At 43.7% G+C, this 17,859-nt stretch overlaps 1 protein-coding gene across 1 annotated transcript in view; it reads left to right on the top strand.

Annotated features, from left to right (window-relative positions):
* The window catches only part of YWHAG (tyrosine 3-monooxygenase/tryptophan 5-monooxygenase activation protein gamma), a 22,931-nt gene extending 13,477 nt beyond the window's left edge, over positions 1–9,454 (top strand). Inside the window, 1 exon segment of the mRNA XM_007472368.1 lies at positions 8,793–9,454. Within this exon segment, the coding sequence (XP_007472430.1) occupies positions 8,793–9,454 (662 nt within the window).
* Positions 9,455–17,859: the final 8,405 nt, after the last annotated feature.

Below are 17,859 nucleotides of genomic sequence, written 5' to 3'. Positions count from 1 at the left end.
AAATTTGGGGAGAAAGAGTCAGGATGATGAGGGGAGTTGTGTCTAGATCATAGAAACAGCTAAGTAGAGAAGACCTAGGGGTATGAGGGCTATCTGTTTGAAGAAGTGATTCTGGCTCCAAGAAATAAAATTCTTAAGGCTAGCGACTGGCAGTTGTAGGGGAGATAAAACTTAGCTTTATCCTCAAGTCAGGTACTTCTGATGTTACTCTCTAAAGGTGGATTTAGGCAGAATTCTCACAGGTGTCCAAGTAGAGGGTTGGAAGAGCACCCAGCAGGGTCTGTAAGAGGGAGGGGAGCACCGCTTTGGTACCTGTTTGTGTGTGGATTGTCTGTAATTTGAGAAGTTGTTATTTTAGTATATTTCTCTCCTGCCTTTTTTCCCCATAGTGGCAGAATTAAATTGCTTCATAATGAAGAATACCCATGGTAGGGAATGTAAACTTCTTATCCCTTTTCAGGTTTGCTTAACTATATCTGAGCAATAGAGATAACGCTCTCGTTCTCATTTTTGGCGAGGCTATTGAGAAATATTAACCCATGTCAAACTACGTAGTTTATTTGAAAGCACAAGAGGATTAAATAAGAGGTAGAGGTTCGTGCTCTATTATAGTGGGTTTTCTTTGTAAGAGCCCACATGCTATGAAGCATGAAGTATTTGGAATTCTGAACTTGTCAAATAAGCTAATTAATTATTGACATGTGTGAAAGTGCTGTAGAGACTATGGCATAGTGCAGCAGTTTTATCTTTATTGAGATATAGTTCACATACCATACAATTCACCCATTTGAAGTGTACAGTTCACTGGTTTTTAGTGTGTTCAGAGTTTTGTAACCATCACTAGTATCTAAATACAGAACATTGTCACCTCCCCAGAAGAAACCCTGTACCCATTAGCAAGCCGTCACTGCCCTCTGCCCTGCCTCCCCCACCCCCCACCCCACAAAAAGAGCTCTAAGCAACCACTAATCTATTTTCTGTTTTTATAGATTTGCCTGCTTGGGACATTTCATGTAACTGGAATCATAATATGTGGTCATTGGTGATAGGCTTCTTTCACTAACCTAATATTTTCATTGTCATCCATGTGGTACCATGTATCAGAACTTCATTCCTTTTTATGCCTGAATAATATTCCATGGTATGGATAATGCTACATTTAATTTATCTTTTCATCTGTTGACATTTGGATTGTTTCTACTTTTTGGCTGTTTTAACTAATGCTGCTGGGAACATTTGTGCGCAAGTTTTTGTGTGGATCTCATGTTTTCATTTCTTTTGTATGTACCTAGGAGTGGAATTGCTGAGTCACGTGGTAACTCAACATTTTGAGGAACATTGTCCTGCAGTTCTTAACCTGGAGAAATAGACATGTGTGGATCCCATGCAATACTGAATCTTTGAGGGTTAGGGCTGCTAGGGAGAGTGTTTTACAAACAGCTCCTCCTTGGTTAAGAACCAGTCGTATAGTGGAAAGCATATGGGATTTTGAGCCATGAGATATGCATTCCATTCTTTGGCTCTGAGCCTTAATTTTCTAAACTCTAAAATGGAAATAACAATACTAAATCATAAAGGGTTATCTGGAGGGCCAAGGAGGTATTACAATTTTAGTGAAGATCTCATTTTTGATATTACAAAAGTTATTTAGAAAAATACGGAATAGATGAATACTTCTTAACATGATAGAAGTATCTTTTAAACAAAGAGTTGGTATTTAAGAATGAAACACTGGATGTATTCCATTAAATTCAAAATGAAACAAAGATGCACATTATAAGCATTATTTTTTTTTTTTAGTTTATTTATTTATTTTTTTGCGGTACGCGGGCCTCTCACTGTTGTGGCCTCTCCCGTTGTGGAGCACAGGCTCCGGACGCGCAGGCTCAGCGGCCATGGCTCACGGGCCCAGCTGCTTCGCGGCATGTGGGATCTTGCCGGACCGGAACACGAACCCGTGTGCCCTGCATCGGCAGGCGGACTCTCAACCACTGCGCCACCAGGGAAGCCCTATAAGCATTATTAATATTGTCCTTGTCCTTGCAGTAGATGTGATACAGTATAAGAAATCTAACCACGGGAAAGGACAAGTGATATTTGGAAACCATAAAATTAGGTAGGGAGTAAACTGGAAAAATGTTAGAATTAGTAATTAGTTCAATGAAACAGGGCTGAAATCTATAGTATGTATTTCATATATCAGCCCTAATCTGTATAAAGATATAATGAAAGATTTTTATGCAACTGAGTTTTGGGTTGTTCTGTTTTTTAGGTACTCTTGGTAGAGGTGAGGTGGGGCGCACAAAGCAGCAGATGTGGGTTTGAGTTGTTTACGTCAGTAACCTGTTTACGTAAAACTGCTGGCTTTGAGCTTTTTTTGAAAACTTGGTTTTCAAAATTGACTTTAAACTTTAATCGTGGGTGTGATTAACTGGGTAAATTATGGAGAGGGTTTGTTTGAATAGGTACTACTGGTAACAGGTCAAAATTCAACCTGCTCAGCCTTGACTGCCTCCCAGCCACTCTGTTTTCAGACCCTTCTAGAAATACAGTGAGAGCATACAAATTCCTTTTTAATGGCTACCTAGAACTCTGTTGTATGGATGTTTCAAAATCTAGCCAGACTTCGACTGAGGACCATTTAGGTGGTTCCAGGCTTTAGCTGCTACAGATGATGGCAGTGAATCAGTTTCTAGAAGTGGAATGGCAGAGTCATTAGTATTTGTAATTCTGATAGCTGTTCCCAATTGCCCTCCATAAAGTTTGTATTAATTTACGGTTTCCAACAATGGATGAGAGTGCCTGTTTATCCACAGTATCAGCCTTCACAGTGAGTCATCAAAGTTTAAGTTTTGCCAGTCTGATGGAGAAAAATTGGCATTTATAAAATGAATGAATTTGAGTGCTCATATTTTCCTTTTTCTTTTTTAATTGTCCATTCCTTCTGCTCACTTTTCTATTACTGATTGGTCTTAAATTCCTTTTAGGAAGGTGTTTTTGTTTTTGTTTTTGTTTGGCTGTGCCGCTGTGAGGCTTGTGGGATCTTAGTTCCCCAACCAGGGATCAAACCTGGACGCTTGGCAGTGAAAGCACGGAGTTCTGACCAGTGAACCACCAGGGAATTACCTGCAATAGCATGTCTTAAAGTACATCTTTTTTTTATTGGAGTTTAGTTAATTTACAGTGTTGTGTTAGTTTCAAGTGTACAGCAAAGTGATTCAATTATACATATATATATTTTTCAGATTCTTTTCCATTATAGGTTATTACAAGATATTGAGTATAGTTCCCTGTGCTGTACAGTAGGTCCTTGTTGTAGAAAAGTACATATCTTAATGAAAAAGTACTTCATTGCTAAAAATTGCTATAGCCATCAGTCTGACAACACTGGGTTGCCGCAAGCCTTCAGTTTGTAAAACAACTGCAGTATCTGTGAAGCGCAGTAAAACAAGGTACAGCCTCTATTAGAGAAACTAGCCCTTTCTCTGTGACATGTTGCAAGGTTTACATCTTCAGAGACTCAAGGTGGGAGAAAGAGCACAGGATTTGAAACCAGAGGACCCGAGTTTGTGTCCCTGCCCTGCTGTGTGTTAGCAGTGTGATTTTGGGGGAAAAGTCTGTTGATTTCTCCGCATCACACCTGTAAAGTATAATGTCCACCTTGTTAGGGTAGTTGTGAAAAGAACATAGGATTTGGTGGCTGTCAGAAAAGCCCAGGTTCTCAGGAAGCTCTCCTCTCATCCATGAGACCTTGAGCTTGGCCCTGAATATGCCATGGAAGTTTCATTTTTCTTCTAGGATGTTCCTCTTCCTGGAATGTTTCCCTTCAGCACAGTTTTTATCCAGGGTCATTGCTGCTGGCTTTTATTTATTTTAAATTGGTAAATTTTTGTGTAGCCTTTTTTCTTTTTTTAAAATTTATTTATTTTTGGCTGCATTGGTCTTCATTGCCGCACGCGGGCTTTCTCTAGTTGTGGCGAGCGGGGGCTATCCTTCGTTGCAGTGCGCGGGCTTCTCATTGCCGTGGCTTCTCTTGTTGCAGAGCACGGGCTCTAGGCGCACAGGCTTCAGTAGTTGTGGCTCGCGGGCTCTAGAGCACAGGCTCAGTAGTTGTGGCACACGGGCTTAGTTGCTCCACGGCATATGGGATCTTCCCGGACCAGGGCTTGAACCCGTGTCCCCTGCATTGGCAGGCGGGTTCTTAACCACTGTGCCACCAGGGAAGTCCCTCTGCTGGCTTCTAAAAGCCCAGCTGATGAGCTTTCCAGGCAAAGTTTGAATATGTGTTGAGGGTCCCCAAGACTTAGCCCCATGTTCAGTGATCTGCCAGGACTCAGCATATAGCTGTGCTCTTGGCTATGATTTATTACAGTGAAAGGATGCAAAGCTAAATCAACAGAGGGAAAAGGTGCTTGGGGCGAAGATCAGAGTGACCGGCTGCAAATTCTCCAGTCTTCTCTCAGGGGACTCACACAGATTGCGTGTGTGAAATGTCTGCTGGGAATCTCATTAGAGACTCAGTACCCAAGGGGTTTTTCATTTTGTTTTGTGTTTTTCATGTTTAAAATGTTTATTGGTATTTTTTAATAGATCTTTATTGGAGTATAATTGCTTCACACTACTGTGTTAGTTTCTGTTGTACAACAAAGTGAGTCAGCCATATGCATACATGTATCCCCATACCCCTTCCCTCTTGAGCCTCCCTCCCACCCTCCCTATCCCACCCTCATCCATTGAGGGATGCTCACAAAGGCACTTTCTGCGAGGCACATACCAAATTCAAGACTCCTAGAAGGAAAACAGGTGTTTAGCATAAACCACATTGTTTGGACAAACATTTTAGGGACAGTGAGCCATTCTTAATCGTGGATGGTGGGAACCCTTCCAAAATCTTAGTTCTCAGATGCTAGCCAAGGGTCAGCTTTGCAAGCAGACCTTTCTAAAGATAGCAGTCTCGAGGCTGTTGTGTTAACTCTTTTTTGTACAGACTGTACTTCAAGTTTAAGGCATTTTGCCCACATGTGCAAGACATGACTTCAGATTATTTTCAGAAATTTTAATTTGAGATTTAGCAGGTCATCTCTGGAATACATGACTAATTTTATGCAAGCAGCACAGTGTCACATTTACTTGCAGTGGGTTATTCTGCTGCCTGCACAGTATATAGATAACTGTCCATTACACGGACACTGATACTGATTTTGCACCTTGTCACGTTTTTCTTTGTGGTGTAAGGTGTTCATATATAGCAGTCGCTGCATTTACCCTTTTTATGGCCTCTTGGCTCTTTCAGGTGATATCACTCCTAGGACCAAAAATGCTTCATGGGGCCAAATGTTGGACCTGGTGTCTGCTAACTCATTTTTTAAATTTTGGGGACCATATGTACAAGTATTGCATTCTTAGAAACAGTTGAGTGACTGTTTTGAAAGACATTACCTTGCTTCTCAAATGATACATATCTCACATCTTCCTACACTGAATAGGCATTCTATCTTGGTTAAACCTTTTGTGAACACTATGTGGATACTTTTTTTGACCTTTTAAAAAAATTTTCTTGACTTTTGAAACTAGTATGGTTGGGATCTCTATTTTAGTTTAATGTAAAAACCACAGATTATCTCTCATACAAGTCATTTTGATGTTAAGGATTTTAAAAAAAAGTCTGATTTAAGGTTTTTAGAGAAATCTTAGTTCCTTTGAGCAGACTTTTTTTTTAGAGTTAAAGGTTTTCCCCTCTAACATAGTTTTTCAGTGGCAGAGAACATCTGGGTATGTCCCAAATGTGGTTGAGTTACTGTATCTAAAGGTGATGTTGGCATTTCATAATCTCCATGTTCCAGTTTGTCTGAGGCAACTGGACAAATTTTACATAAGCGCAAATGGCTACCTTTGGGCTCTTTAGCCCAACTTTTGCAGCAGGAGGAGACCTAACGGTATAGAGTACTGGTGAGGTAATTTGAGCTTTAAATAGTTGCTGGCTCTTGAAATAAGGATAGCATGATTTAGGGGAAAGGCCAGAACCCGATCTCAGTGGCCTTAGGCACTGCAGCTTCTTGCATTGGAGTCAGTTATCAGGTTACTCTAGAGGTGGCTAGTCTTCAGTATCTGCACATTCATTCAGTGAATATGGGCTGGTGTCCTATGGTATGCGGGCCTCAGGCCTACAGAGGCCTCTCGGCCTGTTTGAAAGCCAGTCTGGGGAGTTATTCCAGGCTATATGATATTAAAATTTATGGAAAGGAAGTGATGTAAGGGAACGAAGGACTAGAGAATAGCGTGAAATGGAGAAGAGATACTTGATACAGTATCTCTTATACATTAGTAGCATTGAGCAGAAGATAAACGAGATGATGTGAGAAATACAGAGGCCTCCTATGGCGAGACTTAAAGTGAAGGGACGTTATTTAAGGTGTTCTCAAAAGTAATTGCTCAAGGGAATTTCCTGGCGGTCCAGTGGTTAGGACTCCGGGCTTTCACTGCCGAGTCAACCTGGTCAGGGAACTAAGATCCCACAGGCACGTGACTTGGTCAAATAAAAAAAGTAAATGCTCACATCTCTATAGCACTTTACTGTGTTGGGAGCACTTTATCGTTCATCTGATACACCCTTATAATCTTATGAAAGAGGTAGAAATCTGTATGCAAACTGAGGCCCAGATAGATGAAATGGCTTGTCCCCAAGGTCACTTAGTAAATGGTAGGACTGGAAAGCCCCAGTCTTCTGGGTTATTTGCATATATGTCAGAAATTGACAGGAGTGACAGTGGCTGAGGGCTGGGAATAGTTTCTCCAAAGTCCAGAAATATATGGAAAATTGGATGTGAGGTGATAAGCCTCCTATTCAGGGAAAGCAGTGTTTCCACGGTGCGGGGGTGGAGGGGCGCTCAAGAGTAAAAAGCACCCCTGTGCTGGTTTCCTTCTGCTCTGAAGTCCAGTAGAACCAGAGCCCTGTTCCCCAACTCTGCATCTGTTTCCCCTAGGCCACCTCTGGCAGAGCTGTTGCTGTCTAGTGTTAGAGTGGAGAATCAGTAACGCATAGTAAAAGGTTAGCATCAGAAAAACCACTCAGAAACTTAGGAATTTGAGAGTGTGTTATTTGCTGGATGTTGTGAGAATTAGCAAGCAAAGCATATGAACTAATAAGTATGGTTTACATTCTGATTTGATTGTATCTGAGAGGAACTATTTTAATTACACAACCAGTTTCCTTAAGTATAATCCTCTCCCACCCTGACCTCTTCCTTGATAAAAGAGGAATACATACCAAGTGTAAATGATCCATACACAGGTAAGTCTCTTGGAATCCCAGCCCTTCCTCCCCCAGATACTTTAGCTTATCTTTTTGGATTATATCCCAGTACCTTTCACATCTCTGAGTAACATAATGTTACATGGATGCTGTGGTTGATCTACACAGGGAACAGAGGGTAGCCAGTTTAACTGGGGGTGGGAGGAGTAGAGCTGGGCAAGATTGCATAGAAGCCATGAGTAAAACTTGGTTCTTGACGGTTGTCTAAGTATTTTCCAGGCAGGAGCACTGGTAGTTGTTCTAGGCAGAGGCAGAAGAACAAAGGGCAGAAGTATGAAAGGTTTTTGCAATTAACATGTTACCACTGGAGCGCAGGTACATGAGAGAATGAGGCGAGGAAAGCATCTAGTCTGTTGTAAGTCATAGGAAAGAGCTCATGATCTGGGGTTTCTGATAATGCCATTGACTTAGTATGACCAGTCTAGATATGATAGTTAACCAGACAAATAAAAATGTGAGCTCAGAATAGGAAAAAAAAGTAAGAGCTCAGTCACTCCTCCTTGTAAAATTTTGTTCTATATGGTTGTCAGACACTTAGAGGTGTATGGCTCTGACATCACAGAAATCAGGTAATATAAATTAAATAGTTTTAGTCGCTTGATTTAATTTCTTTATTATATGCAGTTGTTTGGTAGTCATAAAAATACACAACATTGGTGTGCCGTTGCTTTAGTGTCCTCAAGGCTCTTAGTGTTTGGGACGATGAAGACCTTCTAGCACAAGTGAAAGAAGCACTAATTCCTGTTGGCCACCTCAGCTCAGAAGTGCTTTGCTCACCCCTCCATTTTATAGCTGTTGTTTTCAGACACTACAAACACACGTTCCCCAAGTTGCTAATATGTCAGTGATCAGAGTCAATCCCGTGCCCCCAATTTTGACTTCCTTTCTGGCGTTCGTAATTTATATTATTTTAACATAAGAAAAGCTTCTTTGTTTCTCAAAAGTCAACTTGAAGTTGACTGGCGATGTTCTCACCCGGTAGGCAAGATACCCTCACCCAAAATGGATGGGACCGACATTGGGTAGACAGGGCAAGGTTGGGAAGAAGCTGTCATTCTTTTTTCTTAAAAAAACTGATGAGATATATAAGCCATCTATACTTACAATCCTCAGGATCAGTATGTATGTAATGTTGCATGAGAGACTTGTTGACCTTTTGTAATTTAGATCAAATTTCGACTTTACATCTAAGAGTTAGACTTGATAGTTCTTTCCTGGAACAGCTGTGTGATAATAAGCCTATGTGTCCTTCTCTAGGGAGAAAGCAGGGGTTCAGGCTCCATTGAGCCAGTTGCAGGTTTTTCCCTTCTTTGTTGCTCCTTCCCGCTCCATCCCTCTTCCATATACCCACACAGCCTAGCTTCTGTTTGTTGATTACTTTAGTCAGCTGGTAGATCTCTTTGTGTTTTAGTGGCATAAAGATATGATTAACCCAACTGACATCATCTGTACCATAACGGCTCTTTATTCTTTCCTCCTTAATAGGTGACAGAGCTGAATGAGCCACTGTCCAATGAAGAAAGAAACCTTCTCTCTGTGGCCTACAAGAATGTAGTTGGGGCACGCCGTTCTTCCTGGAGGGTCATCAGTAGCATTGAGCAGAAGACATCTGCAGATGGTAATGAGAAGAAGATAGAGATGGTCCGTGCTTACCGTGAAAAAATAGAGAAGGAGTTGGAGGCCGTATGTCAGGATGTGCTGAGCCTGCTGGATAACTACCTGATCAAGAATTGCAGTGAGACCCAGTATGAGAGCAAAGTGTTTTATCTGAAGATGAAAGGGGACTATTACCGCTACCTGGCCGAAGTCGCCACTGGAGAGAAGAGGGCGACCGTCGTGGAGTCATCTGAGAAGGCCTACAGTGAAGCCCATGAGATTAGCAAGGAGCACATGCAGCCCACTCACCCCATTAGATTAGGCCTGGCCCTTAACTACTCCGTTTTCTACTATGAGATCCAGAACGCCCCAGAGCAAGCCTGCCACTTGGCCAAGACCGCCTTTGATGACGCCATTGCCGAGCTCGACACTCTCAACGAGGACTCCTACAAGGACTCCACGCTCATCATGCAGCTCCTCCGAGACAACCTCACGCTCTGGACAAGCGATCAGCAAGACGACGACGGTGGAGAAGGCAACAATTAAGGCCCCCAGGTGGACTGGCAGCACACGCTGATGCTACTACTGCAGTCTTTATTTTTTTCCCATGAGTTGGGGGTCGGGTGGGGGAGGGAAAGGGAGCGATGACCTTCCTAGGGAGAAACCCACGACCTGTCCTTTCTTTGATCGCCTCTTTGACATTTTTGCCAAAATACCACTAGTGGAAAGTCAGGCTAGCTGTGCTGGTATTGGAATAGCAGCCTCACACTGGCATATGGACTGTTCTGTAGATTAATGCAAGTGGAGCTGTCCTTAATTTAACTTATTGCTAGAAAATAGGGTTTTAAGATGAAAAGAAAACTTAAACGGAATAGCCCTCATTCAATAAGTTCTGTGGTTCCAGTAAGGATTTTTATGTACATATGCTCTTGTCTTTTAAGTTCTGGGTACTTTCTAGCTCATCTGTTTTAGCTGTGCATTTTGTTTTTCAGGGTGTACTCTACCAGACGTGGAATAGTTAAAATCCCAAGCTGATAGACTTAGAACATAAGGTATATTTATCCTTGTGGTTTAGGCCTTGCCAGTTTTCAGAAGTTTCTGATTAGTTGACAGTATTAACACTAAATTGCAGTTTACAGTATTTCTACATTATAGCCATATGTGACATCAAGCCATTGTGATTGTGTGTTTTTCTTATTTTGGCTTTTACATCCTTATTCAGCCTCGTCCCGGTTGGTTTTGCTGTTATCTGTCTCCTAGGCCAAAAGGCTTGCCTGAGGAGAATCAAAGCTACTTTAGGTTTTGTTGAATAGGTGCTTGGCAGATGGCTGTGGGATTTTTGTCCTTCTTTCTTCTTAACTTAAATCCACCACAAAAATGATTAATCACTTTAATAGAAACGTTAAACACCACAAAAATAGAGAAAATTCAGGTCTGTATGTCATTTATTGTGCTGATATTTCCAGAGAAATCCTGATTCTTTTCAGCTGCCATAGCTCCTTCCTCAGGGACTGCACTGCTGTCTCACTCCTCACTTGAGTCTTCCCTACTGTACCTTGTGCCCAGGGCATATGCACTGGGGTGGGTTGAAAAGCTGTTGGGTCGTAGAGGTTGGCGGTCGTTTTGAGAAAGTTTGTGGTGCAGTGTGTGAAAATTCAGGTGCTAGGAGCTTACTGGTAGAAAAATCCTAAAGGAAGAGCTCTATTCATAAACATTCTGTCCAATTTCAGGAGCCTCGTGTGTCAGTTTTTCCTCCCTGAAAACACTCCTTCCCCAAATAATCGTTGTAGGAAAATAAACGAAAATCATTATCAGATAATAAATACTTAACTCCTATTTGACCAAAACTTTTTCTATGTTTTTGTTTTCTTTTTAATGAAAGCATAGAAGTTGGAAATTCATTTGTGTCATCTGTACACGTTTTAGAATTGAAGGAAACCACGATGCTATTTCCACAGGTTTGTTTCAGTTAGCCTTAGGTCCTTGGTTCTCATTTTGGATAAGTCTTAAGACACGACCTGTTGCATGTGCATTCAGCCTTTTTTATAAAGTCAGTAACAGCGTGAACTGCTGAGATAGGTAATGACACCAGACTTGTTTGTTTCTTTGTTTTATTTAGGCAGGGAGAGGAATGAGTAGTAATTGAGGAAAACCTGACAGTTGCTTTTGCTAAAACCAAAATGGAGCTTCCAGTTGTGAAATGCACGTTTTGACCAGGATCCAGGTGACAGTGAAGATAGAAGAGTGTGACGATGCTCTGTAATGTGGCACAGTTACCCAGCATGACTTTCCTTAGAAGGCCCCCTCCATATGCTAGAGCGGAAGCCTCAACTAACCAAACCTACCAGAAGAACCAGCAGAAGAGAGCTTTATAGCTTCTGTGCCCTAACAGGGGCCTAAGGTCAATGCCACGGATGGGAACAGATTTGTGGGGGTGGGGTGGGGGGTTGGTGGGGTTTTCCTTAATTTATCTTCATGTCCAGTGAGCAGTGTTGTGTCCTTCCTTGTAGCATTTGGAAATGATTTACTGGAATTACAAAACCTATTTTTCTTTTAAATTTCAGCTTTGGCTCTGGCTGCTTTTTAGAATAATGCAAGATAAAACCATATCTGAGGGCTAAAAATGAAGGAGGGAATGGGAGACTTGATATTTAAGCAGCTTGAATGGTTTATTTTCTTTTCTTTATTTTTAAAGAAATGCACTTGCCTATGATGCTGTCTCTCCAGTGAAATGATTACTCCTCCATTACTCTATTGATACAATATTGTGCATGCTAGTGTTGTATTTCTATACAGTAGCTTGAAATTTATTAACTTATACTGTAGGTGTTATGTATTCCTATGACAAAAAAAAAGTCTTCAAATTTTTTAAAGTTTTTTTAATTTAATTTTTCCTTTTGGGGGTAAAGTTTGCTCTACCAAATAGTGATCGTAACAAATTGATCTGTTTTGGATGTTGCTATAGTGACATGCAGTTATATATTTTGTTTTTAAGGGTGGGGGGGAGCAAAAGAAACACCAGTGTTAGCTTAATCTTAATGTCTGGTGTTTGTCATGGTGAAATTATAACTATTACAGTGTAGGAGAACAACGAATATGTTCTCTGAATGAGCCTTTGTGCTTTTTGTCATGTTATGCAGTGAACTATTTTTAAGGTCTAATCAGTGATTATTTTTCCAACTCCGTGTTTCTCTAAGGAATTATTTCACACACGGACCATTCTTAGCAGTTTTCCTCAGTGATGGAATATCATGAATGTGAGTCATTATGTAGCTGTCGTACATTGAGCAAATAAACTTACAGATCTGATGTCAGTGCTAGTTTTATTTAATGAGTTGAAATTTTCCTTTGCTTTTGAAGGTTTGATTGGACATGGGTGTTCTCCCCCACTCAAAGAATGAGGTTGGACTGCGGTGGGGGGAAAGGGGCAAAATGGTGTATATTGGAAAGTGCCTACCTCTGGGAATCAGACCTGGGTTTACTGACCTTAAAAAATGATCGCACCTTTTGGGTCTCCATTGTTTCTATTAAGAAACGAACCTTAAGTTCGAATCATGACTCGTTTTGATTCTCGGGCAAGTGACTAAACTTCTGAGCCCTGGGGGTGGGGGATATAGGTCTAAAGGAAAACTGGGTCACGAGCCTGGTTTGGTATTTCTCAGGTGCCCATTGGAGATCTCATTATGTTTTAAATGAGGTGGGTTTTTGCATTTTAAGATGTTCATTCATAAATACATTGTCTTGGGTTTTTTAAGTCTTCTGAGGTGGTCAGCAGCCTTAGTTGACGTGGGCTGCACTCTCAGCAGCCTGCTGTTTCTGTTGGCAGCTGTCAGGATGTGCCCACGGCTCGGATCACATCCCTGGACATGTGTGGTGTTCTGCCCTGACCAGCTGTGAGGAGGGGTTTGTCTACAGGAAGGAACACCAGGGCAAAGGTGTTCCTCCTCCACCGGCTTGGGTGTGCTCCAGCAAGGCAGGGAGGGGCTGCACTGGTTCATGCAGAGGAAGAGGACGGCTTTTGAGTTTTTTGAGAAATTTTAATTCACATTTTAGGAATAACACTGGGGGACTAGGCTTTTGCCGTGTTAATGAATTCACCTGTTTGGGCTCATTGTCCCTCAGAACCACCCTGAGAGCGCCGCTTCTGTGGACACAGAAGGGACCCGTGTGCCTAAGGTCCCACGGCTCACTGATGACCCATGTTGGAGCCCGCATCTTCAACCCTCATGAGCTTCGCCTCCGAACACCAGGCTGCTTCTGCTCCTCTAGGAGAGAACACTGAGCAGCAGGCAGCAGGCAGCGCACTCACTGAGCAAGAGCTCAGTGTGGCAGTTACTGGATAGGGGCAAGTCATACACGTCTTGCCAGCCAGGGGAGTTGAGAGATGGGCAAGATCAGCACAGGCTTGCCAAGGCTCTTCATAAAGAAGGGCAGCTCCTGGAAGGTGGTACCATTACAGCCTTGTTCCTTTGGTGGAACGTCCCATTGTGAGTGCCTGGAATTTGACATAAGACTGGAATTTGCCCAGAGGATTTTCCACAGACAGACTTCTCGAGATAAAAATACTGTCTGTTGCTGCATTTCCACCCAGTTTTAACAGTGCGTTGATGCAGTGTTTCTTAAACTTCATCTCAGGACCTCTTTACGTAACTCTTATGTAGACTGTATCAAACACTAGAAACTGGGGCTTCCCTGGTGGCGCAGTGGTTGAGAGTCCGCCTGCCTATGCAGGGGACACAGGTTCGTGCCCCGGTCCGGGAAGATCCCACATGCCGCGGAGCGGCTGGGCCCATGAGCCATGGCCGCTGAGCCTGCACGTCCGGAGCCTGTGCTCCGCAACGGGAGAGGCCACGAGTGAGAGGCCCGCGTACCGCAAAAAAAAAACAACTAGAAACTGAAAATACTCACTTGTTTAAAAATGATGGAAACCTGTTACATGTTGCGATACATAACAATTTCATGAAAAGTAACTGTTCTCCAAAACAAAAAATAGAAGAGTAGCATTATTTTACAGTTTCGCAGATCTCTTAGTAGAAGTCATCTGGACTCTCCTAGCTCCTTCTGTATTCAATCTCCTGTGACATATTTCCAGTGTGAAATATGGGGGTGGGGGGCTTGCATTAACAGTGATAAGCAGTTGGAAAAGAATGGCCCTGAAGAGTTGAGGTTAAGAAAGCTCTCCTAATTCAGGAATTGAATGATACCCCAGATTAGGCACTAATGATAGAGGTCCTCTTCCTCAACGCACTCTAGAACTTAAAAAGTAACTGGTAGTGGGAAGGAATTAAATAAAGGTGATGGGCAGGAGGGTAATTGTAAAGGAGTGAATGATCTACTGGGCTTCGGGCATCCACAGGGCAGGGTTCTGCATTCCTAGAACTTTGCAGGTGGAGTGGAGGGGATATCAAACGGGACTTAGTGGCAGGGAACCTTTCAGTGGAGCAAGTAAGTTGCCTGGTGAAGCGAGTGCAGTTTCCCTCCACTCTATTCATATATAACGACTGCATGCACTGGCCTCTGCACTGGTGAGCAGAACCTGCCTGTTGACTCAACACTGGTTGGTCTGAGTGGCTGAGAATGGCAGCTGCCTCTTCCTGTGCAGTTTCCAAAGCAAACTGGGAAAATCAAGCCGGGTAACACTGTTCTCTATTACTTGGAGCTGACATTAAGTGGTCTCCAGCTTAATCAACATTAAAATGTGGTGTACCAGCTTACTAATTTAATTGGCCTGCTAGTTTTGAACTTTCCAGTTCTGGTATGGGTAAATGTGGTTGGATCTGAATGGCCACAAACCCTACCTCTGATTAACCAGATACCTGTGGTCAGTGAAGAGTTGGGGCTAGAGTGGCTGGATCACACTGACGGGAGTCCTCAGTACCAGCTCATAGGATTTTCGGTATTTCATCTTCATAACTTAATCCTTACCTGGCTTTATATTTTTAAAGGGCTGTAAAGGGGGAAAAAAAGTACAAAAGCAGTATGTTGCCCGTGAGACTTAAAATATTTACTATCTGGACAGTAGTATGATGACATCGGGTAACAGTAAGTCTCCCATGGTTTTCCCAGCCACCCATTTCCCTTCCTAGAGGTAACGAGTGACTGTCCTCTGTGTTTCATAACCTGCCTCAGTTTGAGATAGAAGGATTTTTGCTGCTTTTGAGCATTAAGTGAACCGTGGGTCATATAAGGTTTTGCCTTCTGGTTTTTTTGTTTTTGTTTTTTTTTTTGACTGCACTGCGCAGCTTGCAGGATTTTGGTTCCCCCACCAAGGATTGAACCCAGGACTTTGGCAGTGAAAGCGTGGAGTCCTAACCACTGGACTGTGGGAGAATTCCCTGGCTTATGGTTTTTAAGTGTGGATATTTGAAACCGGTGGTCCCAGTAATTGCCTCTTGCTTTAGATTTAACCCTGTTTAAAGGATAGCTAGGTGGTATGGGGGGACTTGACCCCCCCCCCCAACCTTTTTATATTTTGAAAAATTTCAAACACAAAAGTTGAAAAGAATGGTACAGGGATAAACCAAATATCCAGTGCTTTGTGACATTTTATATTTGTCCTGTGGAACCTTGAAAGTAATGACATTGCACTCCCTATGTTGATACTTCTAAAAACAAGGACGTTCTCTTATGAAGGCCACACTGTCATCACACCTAAGGAAATCACAATAATTCTCTAATACCAGCCCATATTCAGATCTCCCCAAATTTTACCCAGAATGCCTTTGGTAGCACTTTCTAACCCCCTCTTCTCTGATCCAATGAAATCAATTAATTGGATTTCATAATAGTTTTCTTTAGCCTCTACTCCTTCCACCTCTTTTTTATAACATTGACTTTTCTAGAGACCAGGCCACTTGGTGGTCTTAACACATTCTGGGTTTTGTCTGTTTCCTCCTGTGTCATTTGATTTGATTTGATTGTCTGTTCCTGGTGGGGCACTTTTTTTGGTCTTCCATAAAGATTTTTCTTTGTCCCTCCATCCAGCCTTTTCATTGGTTCAGGTGGAGCCGAATTTGAATTGAGTGGTGGCCGGCCCAGGGCTCTTCACCAGAATCAGGTGGCCTTAAGCAGCGGTCAGTACCAGGGCCTGTGACCTGAGCCCAGGAAGACAAAGCTGCCCGCCTGTCACTCAGAGGAACCATCTTGTTTTCTGAGTAGTCTTTTAGGTTAGGGTGTTTTGCCTCCTCAAAATCCTCTCCTGTTTCCCTTGGATGGGAAGAGAACTAGGTAGGTGTCCACTCAGCACATGCTTTGACTCAGCAAGCTGTCTCATACGTGTGCCCACCTGACCCGGTGAGTCCTGGTGGTCTGCAGCTGTTGGCCTCTATGCCTGGCAGAGGTGGCAAAATAGTGCAGCCCACTGCTCCGAGTTTTCAGGAAGCTGCAATCATGTCTGAGAGGCTGCCTTCATATTGGATCTACCTTGGGAGAATGAATCTAGACTTTCAACACAGTCTTGGTGTTAACTGGTTATTCCCACCACGATGGACAAGTTACCCTGCTACTTACTGGCTCTCAGATAAGGGGCCAACACGAGACATCAAACCTTCCATCTCTTCATTCTCTTAGCCTCCTGAAGCCAGATTTTTAGGGCCGGGGTTTTGATGGTTGGTCAGTTCTTTAAAGCCTGACTGAAAGATCATTTTGGATTCCCTTAGGTTTGTTATGAAAGCATTTTGCCTTCCAAAAGTCCTTGCCTCCCCAAATAGGGAGGTGTTACGTTATTACGGTTTATAAGTGGTTTTGCCTGCTCAGTTTGGAAACTGCTGAGTTTTCAAACAGACATTCCTTTTGGGGAATGTGGTTCCTCAATGATGAGTACGAGGTTGGAGAGGGTAGTGGATGGACTAAGTGAAAAATATTCTCTTGACCAAAATTAGGCCTTACATTCAAACACACAAGATAGATTTGGGAAGTAATGGCTGGGTAACCCGTATAAAGGAGGAGCAGCTTGTGGCTGGCTGCAAGCATTTTGGGTGAGTTCCTTTTAATGTAATTTCGCTAAATGCTGTCCAGATCCCCAAGATCAAACAGACACTTCATTACACTGCTGGGCAAAAGCAAAAGAAGAAATACTCCCCTAATAAATGTTAAGGGTTTAAAATTTATTTAGCCCAGTGGTGATAGGGCCAAAACGAACCTAGATAACAAAACAGCCTTCATCCATTCTTCAGGGCTTCAGTACCCAAGAATGCACCAGCGACTGGTCTGGCCGCCTCTGTCCCCTTTATTTGGGTTACCAAATGATTTGCAGGGCCCCGGAATTGGGAGGATTCAGCAGCCCTCCGGGCCCCGGCCCCCCGCACCCCCGCAAGGGCCGGCTCCTGTGGCGCCGTCCTCTGCTGCCCCCCGCTGGGCGCCGCCCGGCTCTGCAGCAGGCCCGGGCCCCCGGGTGTCGGCTGGGTTCGGCTTCCTGTAAGCCTTCGCGTTACCCGGGTTGGGCCCAGACCCTGGGATGGCAGTAGGGCCCCCGAGCTCGGCCCGCGCCCAGCTCCAACCCATTCGGGAACTCCATCCTCGGCCTTCTCTCCGGTCACCTATCCGCAAACACCTGGGCCCCAGGTGCAGGATTTCGCTGTCTGCGTGTGCCCGGGACCTCAGTTCTGCGCGGGCACGCCTGCGCGTACCCGCACCTGCGATTCCGCGTGGGTGAGCCTCGCCGCTCTGCGCGCCCGCCTGACATGTCTTCGGCGCTGCCCTGTAGGCCAAGGAAATCTGACAACCCCGGATCGCTAAGGGACCAGACCAGACCAGACACCCGGATGTGAGCTTGGCGGGGATGCGGCCGCCTTCCAATCGCGGGCAGCGGCGAGAACCAATCACAGCTAGCCTGCCCCGCTCCTCCAATGGTCGGCCTGTTGCTAGGGCTCTGCGCCGTAATCTGCCCGGCGGTGCCCCAGCCCTCCTCCCACCGCGGGCTTTCATAATTCCCCTCCCTCCCCCCCGCCACC

The sequence above is a fragment of the Lipotes vexillifer genome, unplaced genomic scaffold (assembly GCF_000442215.2).
Source record: "Lipotes vexillifer unplaced genomic scaffold, Lipotes_vexillifer_v1.1 scaffold12, whole genome shotgun sequence".
Taxonomy (NCBI): Eukaryota; Metazoa; Chordata; class Mammalia; order Artiodactyla; family Lipotidae; genus Lipotes; species Lipotes vexillifer.
Note: the sequence above shows the minus strand (reverse complement) of the source record. Positions and strands in the feature narration are given on the sequence as shown.